Genomic DNA, 9,322 nt, shown 5'->3' on the forward strand with positions numbered 1-9,322 from the left:
TTTGTGGTGGTGGTGATGTTTGTGGTGGTGGTGATGTTTGTGGTGGTGGTGGTGATGTTTGTGGTGGTGGTTGTGATGTTTGTGGTGGTGGTTGTGGTGGTGGTGATGTTTGTGGTGGTGGTGGTGATGGTGGTGGTGGTGTTTGTGGTGGTGGTATTGTTAAGTGCGATTACGCTTCCAGTTGAAATCTCTTTCCAACATGACCAAACATGTTTTGTGTCCCCAGAATTCATTCACTCTTTCAAGCCTGTTGTCTTCTTCCTGCACATTTCTCCCAGGTTTATTGTTAAAGTTGCGTGACGATATTTGTTTCGATCTTTTTATTATTTATACATTCGAACATTTCTTGTTTAATTTGCTTATGTGTTTAAAAAAAAAACAGTCCACGCTTTTCTTATCAACTAAAATCGTTTCTAATTAGCCAAATAAAGATGAAAAATTTCAGTGAACTAGAAACCAAATGTAAAGTCTTTGTATTGGACCATATAGATTTCATACAATCCATCGATATTTTATTGATTGTTTCTGTATCCAACACAACACTCAATCGTCTTACTCCTTTATATAAAGCTGTAAATACAAATTGTCTGCATGTTTTTTTTCTCCCTATTTCCCTGTATTTGTTTCATCTATTTTCCTCTCTCGTAGCTTTGTATTGAACCATATTGCACTTCACTTCGTGCATCTGTAAATGGACTTGTTTCGTCGCGTATTTATGTTGTTCTCCACTGCACCGATGCTGTGATGTATTACATTATCACAGTATCACACAGTATCGACCGGACCTTCAGATGCTGTTACTGCTGGTCACAATGCGCTTCTAATTCCGTCATGATTGCGTCATTCTCTCCCGCCTTGACCCAAACCGTCTTCCCATCGTAGTGGAAGCCTTCCAAGTGGCACTTTCCGAGCTCTTGGATATCATTCGGCAATTGCACGGGTCCACCCGTTGTTTGTAAATCTTGTGACATGTCCGGCCTCGGCGGAACTTGTACTTTTGGTTCTCAGCGGCCACATCGTCCATTCCGTTCCGTGCTCCAATGACCTCATTTCCAATGTTGCATTACAAAGTTTCGTCTGTTGCAAGAAAATACTACAAGATAAACAAAATGGCTGCGACAAGGTGGTTCTTAACCTCTTCTCTACCAAGGGCCTCTTTTATCTAAATGAATTTTACAACAAATCCCAGGCGTTTAAATGGTCTTCCAGGGTCGAGAATCACTGCTCTATGTGATCGTTCAACCTGCTACAAATAACAGCCAATTTTTTCTCAAATTACCCTCAATGTTCTTTAGGAAAGCTTAAAACCATGGATAATGTAGTCTGGGATAAAAATTAAAAAAACTGTCTGAAAAACATGAAAGCGAAAAACAACAAAAACTCCTCGAATCGTCACAACTGAAACACGTTTGATTTCAATGCAGTATAATAGAATAGTTGAGGAGTGTAGGACCGAAAGAAAGTTTAGACGATGCCAGTCTACGACCCTTGAACTTTCACGAGTGATACTTCATCTTTGATCGTAAGTCTGTTTGGTCAGTGATGATCTGGGATCAGGGGCGGACTGAACCGTCGGTCAATCGGGAACTGCCCGAGGACCCGGAGCTCTGAGGAACCCGCACTCCACATGTTAACTCACTTTGATATCAGTGCTAAGGGGCCCGATGAACAGTTATGCCCGAGGGCCCTTAATATTTTCAGTTCGCCCCCTACCTGGGGCTAAACAATACCAATAACAAGAACTATTCAAAGCTAGTGCAAAGCAGGTATTGCAAGATTAAAACTGAAACTAGACGGATCCACGGTAAAACGGATCGAAATCAAGCTTCGTTGTAACGAACACCGAGTGTAATTGAGAGATGGTTTTTGCAAGGCTTATCTGGGTTGGTGTAAGAGCGGCGAATAGGACGCCTCGCAGTATTAATTCTAATTCTCTGGACATTTGCGCTGGGGTAAACTTTGTTTTCATCCTTCTGGAATTGATTGAGTACCAGCATTGTACTGGAACCAATTCGCTTTTCTTCTTCTCCGCTCTCTCTTGCTCACTCTGTATTTCTTTCTCTCTAGAAGAAACCAGGTGACTTGAGAGGTGTTAAATGCACAGGAGGTCATTTATTATGACGGTATCCCTACGACTCCATTAAGAGTTGTAGGAGTCTAATGAAGCAATAGAAATATGTGTTAGGGACGTCATATAAATACATTTTCAATGTCCCCTGACGCCCCAATGCATTATGGAATTTACAATTATTGTAGTTAAACTGCATTGTATAGCGCTATGCTTCATTTACATAGCGCTGAGCTACAATGCCCTTTCTTTATACTATTTTGTTTTGTAACATATTTTTTGTTCAATACTTCACAGCTTTTCAAAATCTCTCACTATATCACTAATCAACTAATTTCAAACCAAACCAAATCCTAACTGCTGTTCATTTACCCTTTCTGGATGACGAACTAGTTTCTCATTTGTTTCTGCTTGTTAAACTTTGTTCATACCATCACCATGTTCACACACAAACTGTGGTTGTTAACATCATCACCTACTGAGAGAGACTTGTTGCAGTTTCATTTCTCCCAACACATCAGTCAGGTCCTTGGATGACGTCTGAGGGTCAGACAGCTTTTAGTTGATAATGCTTTAACGTGAGCAACTTTTTCGAGAAGCGGGCCGCATGAGACACAGCTCATCACCGGGCGAGCAGAACTGCTAAAAAAAATTCAATATAATTTTTCGTTAGGTTTGTCCATGACTGCTTGAGCGAATCACACGAATTAGTCTTCAAATTTGCAATGGACGAACAGCCCGTTCAAGACCATTGCTCTGATAATTTCTCTTCCTTTACTCTCTTGGAATGGTTGTGTGTTTTTAAAAAGTTCATTTTTAAACCGTGTGATTTCAGGTTCGATCCTTCTGCACTCACCTGAGATTAAATATCTTCTGCCTTAAGCTTGGAGTCACTGATGCATGTGAATAGAATTTGATCGACAGAAACTGTGTAGAAGCCCACCATATATGTGTGTATGGATGTCAAACTGCTATTAAATAATATATATATATATTCCTCTATACACGATCATACAAAACCCTTTTTTGTATTTATTTTTACTCATATATATATAGATATATATAAGACAAATAGATGTCTTATAAAACTATTCTGCACATACAATAACACCTCCATCATCAGCTGCCCCACGGATATCACTATGATTTCGACACTTAGGAAGTACCATTCAATCGGGCGGTGTCAACAGCACTAAAATAAGTGTTGTTTGGGAATAAGCATACCTTAGATATCACCACATTCATTCAATCTTAGTGCTAGGAAGGATTAAACACTAACATTATTAATTAAACTACAAAAAAAAACACATTTACCCTATGTACAAAAACAGTATTGGTAAATGAATTCAAAACGTAAACCTATAACTAACTCCTGAATTCTCTAACCAAATAGCAACCTAACCCTTGAAGCCCATGCAGATAATATCCCCACCAGTCTTCCGTAATTATATGAATATAAAAGTGAAAGCTTTTATATTCAATTCTTTCCAAAACAAAACAAACTCGATTGAACTTAACTAATAATATAACTAATTCTGAATGAATTACATTATTTCAGAACCCAAAAGTCAATTAAAACATTCCATACGTATAAATATTCGTTATCCTTAATGCTTTAATGTTAAACTTTTACCAGCAATTTAATAGATAATACTAAAATATCCTTATTAAATCAGAAACTAATAAAAGAATATAACAATTATTATTAAAAACCTTGTTACGATTAAAGCTAAATATATAACTGTTTAAAAGATAATAATATAAAATATAAAGTATTACCACTTACATGTTATCTGGACACACGAGGTTCAAGTCACCTATTTTCTCAAATGTCTTAACTATTTGGTGACGTAGTGCGTAGTCCATTAGTTTCTCAAGTGTCTTTAACTCTTTTGGTGAAGCAATTAGAAGTACGCAATTAGAGTGACTTGTAAACAGTCCAAATATAGACAACCTACAATCCAAATCGTTAGACGTTTACAAATATTTACTAAGTTGAAGGCTAGAAATTACACCATATTTATTTAAAATTTCCAGTCTCCCACTTAAACAGCGATTAAACATTTTAACTAATTTACCATATCTATCCCTTTGTTCTACTAAATGTCTTATCAGTTTATTCATTCTTTACAAAAATCTATTAGTGTTATTTATAATAGTGCCATACCTGATAATCTGGCCTGAAAAACACCATAACCTATAAACGAAGGAATTCTACTAATGAACCATTGAAAATACACACACACACATACACACTCACATGTATATATATACATATATATATCTATGTATACATACATACGTATATATAATATATATATATTTCTATATCTATATTAGACCGAATGAGATAACAAATCTAAGGCTGTGAGGAGTTTTCAGGACATTTATAATGAAATAGTCTTTCTGTCGGTTATTTAGTTCCATACATCTACCTCAACTTTCGTATTGTCGAAGGGACGATTTAGTTAATGCCAGACATTGACTATGGTCGATTAAGTCAATAATAACTCAACAGATTTTTTTATCATTATAGTTATCACTACTGTCATACCATCGAAAACTTGATTTTTGGATCCGTCTGTGTCATTGACAAGAATGTCTATTAATTTTCTTCAGGACTTGCCTAATTACAATTCCATTTCTTTTGATATAAACAATTCTTTTTTGCTGAATAGTTTGCGTTGAAACAATTTTCCAAAGTACTTGTTAACACCGCACGGGGTCCTAAGAATGTATAATTAAATAGATACACCAGTGGTTAGGGTATCATGTCTTCGTTGGAGAACATTGTCTAAGATATCGATTCATGGAAGCAGTTTGTGGCTCTGTGATATCTAAGATTTACTGCAGATGGCACCACTGTGAAAACACTGAGGTGGAGAGAAGAATGGTACAATCCAGACAGGAGAGTTTGTGGAGAGCGAAATAATAGCGATTAATTCTTGGAAACAAGAGAATTGAAAGTAGAATCATGACTTGAGGTAAAACTGAGTTGAAAAAATGAGTCAGAAAAAACCGCGTAAGCGCATGGTTCATGGAATGTTCTGACAAGAAACATCCGAATCAATGGTTGAGAGAGAAAGAGAGGGAGAGACAAAGAGACAGAGAGAGAAAGAGAGAGAGATGGAGAATATTAGCAAGTCGGTTTAGCTTGACTTTCTCATACCAGAGACATTCAAAAGCTAAGCTTGATATTAAAAGAAGCAAAGTTGCTCCCGCAGAACTTCTAAAGCGTGCCTACTAGCGTGTGACGTAAGGAAGTAAGTTTCCTGTAGATCGAGTTCTATTGAAACCCTATTGAGGGTCACCGAGAAAAGAGACATTCAAAATGATGGCTGATTACAGTTCCTTCCATCACTACACAGACGGCAAAAGTTAAGGTGATAAGGGGTGGCAGCTGGCAACACTGTCGAGTAATTCTGTACAGTGGGACATATCTCTATAGTGAAAGAAAAACTGAGGAATTGGGGCAAGAATGTACACAGAATTATATAGGCATGTACACATGTGCATATATACACAAACGCACTCATAGACACGTACCCACATATACTAAAACATATCAATAAACTTTTTAATTAGACATTTCGAAACAAATGTTTTTTTTTTTTTCTGAACCAGAATGAAACTCAAGGAAGCTTGTATTTGCATGAAAGATATTTAGCCACGTGCTTACAAGGCGTTAACAGTTCAGTTCTTTTGTGTGTGTATGTGTATAAGTATCTATATTTGTATATGCAAGCATCTGAACAGGAGCATGCAAAATGAACACGCTCATACACTCAATTTTAAAAAAAAAACATTAATTAAAACGCTACGTAAACAACTAGGCAATTTCACGACTTCGCTTGTATGGAATTTAAGACGTTTATTGTATAGGAAATTTTGCCAAAATTTCATGTGAGACGAAGTGATGGTGGTAGAGGCATAAAGTCAGTCCAGACAGCTTTTGAATGCTGCATTGTATCACTAAGACAACACCTGCAGAACAGTAAAGAAAGAAATGAGTACATTCCATGCATATTCAAAAGTGAAAGCAACAACATCTTCAGAATTGGAGAGGAACAACTGCATAGGTACTCTGCGAATACAACTGTCTCGTGTAACCCAAAAGAGGCTGGACTGGACTAGCTAAACAGGAGCTTGGAGGAGAAGCAGGCATTATACCAACAAAGAAGCAATATATGGGTACAAATTCTGTAAGTGAGAGGGCAACAGCAACATCGACAGAAAGAATAGCCACTCCTGGACCTGCGTGAGATACATTACATCCCACCTAGAACGATATGCCTTCGCTATCCAGGAACCGGAGATAGCTAATAAATATCTGATAAGCAAGAGGGATAAAGATATCACCAAACCTCCACACTGGGATAAAAATTGTCAGCTCTGCTATACAAACGTGGACGATATCATCCAATACACTCTCAGAGTGGTTGGCGTTAGGAAGGGCATCCAGCTGTAGAAATCTTACCAGATCAGATTGGAGCCTGGTGCAGCCTCCTGACATGCCAGTCCTCAGTCAAACTGTCCAACCCATGCCAGCGTGAAAAGCGGACGTTAAACAATGATGATGATCATCATCATCATAATCATCATCTTCAGCAACTGTCCCCCAAATGTCTTTGAGATACCGTTTGCCCCTGAGGCATGATATAGCTGCAAATACTATTTACAATGCTATCCACAGGAAGGACTGCCCAGACGTATACATCAAAGGCATGTCAGAACCAGCAGGTATTCACACCTGTAAAAACAAGGAATATTAATGGAGCACCCTAATAAAAACCTCAATTCGGTGCAGACATAACACCTGTGAGACAGAGAACAAAAGTTATGCACTGTTGTAGGGGTCAGATGCCCAGCAGATGTGAATGTACGATGTAAAGTCCAGGAAAAAGAGAACATTTAAGGCGAATTAACGCGGAACTTACAGCTCTTGTTTCCTGACTGTGAATTCTCATTTGTACCTATCTTCATAGGGGCATCGGGTTATGGGACTGACAAATTTGCACAAAAGCCTGGAAATACTCGGTTTTTCAAGGAAAGAGCATAAGAAACTGACGCGGATTCTCCAAATCCAATCTATTAGTGGCACAGTGAAGGTTTGTAAAACATTCCAAAACTACTCAATCAGTGATTTTTATGTGATTAGATGGACACACTTGGGTGTATGCAACGAAAGTTCAACCAACACACCATCTCAACCACATATTTACAAACACCGGGAACCTTCTCATCTCAAAAAGTCTTGTCACTTTGTTAGTGACCGGCTTGAACTCTCAAGAACTTAACTAAAACTGAATTTTTTAAAAACCATACATATATACATACATGTGTGTGTGTGTGTGTGTGTGTGTGTGTGTGTGTGTGTGTGTGTGTGTGTGTGTGTGTGTGTGTGTGTGTGTGCAAGCGCACGTATGTATTTAATATGTAGAAAAGGTGGGTTACTTTCAAATCTCTGAATGACCGTCTCCATGTCATACATCATCATAATGATGGGGCCTCTCCACAACCGACCGACCGACCTTCCAGGAATAGCGATCAATTTTCACACGCAACCGGTTTTTACAAAAGCAGAGGGTGCTTTCCATTGGATTGCCTTTTACTGAGACTATACTGAGACTTCGTGGCTCATTACTACACCAACAACATCTACCTAAGTTGTTGTTTTGATCATGGGACCACACGATCAAATGTAGACCCACAATCAAAGCTTTTTCAGCTTTAGACATCCAATGTTGGAGAACATTTTGGACCATTACAATATCTAATGCATTCTTCCTTTTTTTTCTTTTTTGTTGTACAAGAGAATAGAATTTGAAGGGACGTAGCTGTTATTTCTAACCGGTCGAATGACTACACGGAGATTCGCTTATTGGACCCAATGTGTCCTTCGATAGAATTTAGAAGTTACTTAGCGACTATTATTATTATTATTATTATTATTATTATTATTATTATTATTATTATTATTTCAACAACGATGTTGATGGAGATGATGTTGATGGAGATGATGTTACGACGTCGACGACGATGATGATGATGATGATGATGGTGAAGGTAATGAGAATGACGGCGGCGACGACAACAACGACAATGATGATGATGATGGTTCTCTTTACCTGAGCAGCTCTTTGGGAAATTATCCTTTCGGCTAAAGTCCTACCATCGGAAGGTTTATTCTTTTCCTTTTTACGAAATTTCGGTCCTTTTCTCGTTCGTCGCTGTACATCCTCCTCCATTTTGGAAAAAAAAATCTCAGGGCTCATTCACCCCTACTCTTTACAAAATGTTTGTTTTATTTGATTATACGAAATGCTTTCTTTTATTGTAGTTAAGACCGAGCTTCAGCTTCGTTTTCACAAGATGTGCCTTGTTACACAAAGAATTAATAATTTTATACATCTAAAAAACATATTGGTCAAAAATATTCTAATTCATCAATATATTTTTTCGCGACTTCCTGTTTTGCAATAAATGGAATTATGTATTTTTGTTCGTTTTTGTTTTGTTTTAGAGAGAGACATCTCCAAAAATAGTAAATTCAGTGCTTTTGATGAATTTAATCGCAGAAAAACTTCTGTGGTGCAGAACTATACACACACACACATATATATATATTTTGGAGTAGTCTCGAATATAGCCAGCCGAAACTGCAAAGATAATCTGGAACTTGACTGACGAAAGAAAACCCCGAACGAGCCGTCCTTGTTTTTTCTTGTCTCTTTTTGTATCAGCCAACTGTCCGGATGTTTTGTTGTCGCCTGTTGCATTCTTGTCCCATTTTTTGTAGTGTCTCTAATGTTTATTTGAGGCCGAATATCAAACAAAGTCCTGAATTATTTTTAACCAACGAGGAAGCGTGACCTGTCTTTAAAACTGTGAGTGAACGCGTTAAGTCGTTAATCTTAGGCCTATGTTGCCCATCAAAATATCCGGGTGGGGAATAAAGATTAGCATGGTGATCAAACAATTGACCAAGAGTGCCGCTGAACAACAAAAACAACAACAACAACAACAACAACATATGAACAAACATGTGAAGGAATAGAAGATGAAGTAATGCAGTGTTTACCGTTTGGTGCTCACTGTTGTCTCCGATAGTATTGTGGGCATGGTGGTGGTGGTGGTGATGATGATGGTGATGGTGGTGGTGGTGGTGGACGTTGTTGTCATCTTTATTGTTCCTTCTGTTCCAGTATTGCCCGTTACGGTCGCCGTTGGGAGAAAGTGCTGCTGCTGTGATTG

General features: G+C 38.0%; 1 protein-coding gene across 1 annotated transcript in view; it reads right to left on the reverse strand.

Annotated features, from left to right (window-relative positions):
* Positions 1–9,287, reverse strand: part of LOC106872166 (clumping factor A) — a 29,564-nt gene extending 20,277 nt beyond the window's left edge. Inside the window, exon 1 of the mRNA XM_014919048.2 lies at positions 8,197–9,287. Within this exon, the coding sequence (XP_014774534.1) occupies positions 8,197–8,343 (147 nt within the window). The 5' untranslated portion in view covers positions 8,344–9,287. The remainder of the gene's footprint in view (positions 1–8,196) is intronic.
* Positions 9,288–9,322: the final 35 nt, after the last annotated feature.

The sequence above is a fragment of the Octopus bimaculoides genome, chromosome 17, assembly GCF_001194135.2.
Source record: "Octopus bimaculoides isolate UCB-OBI-ISO-001 chromosome 17, ASM119413v2, whole genome shotgun sequence".
Classification (NCBI taxonomy): Eukaryota; Metazoa; Mollusca; class Cephalopoda; order Octopoda; family Octopodidae; genus Octopus; species Octopus bimaculoides.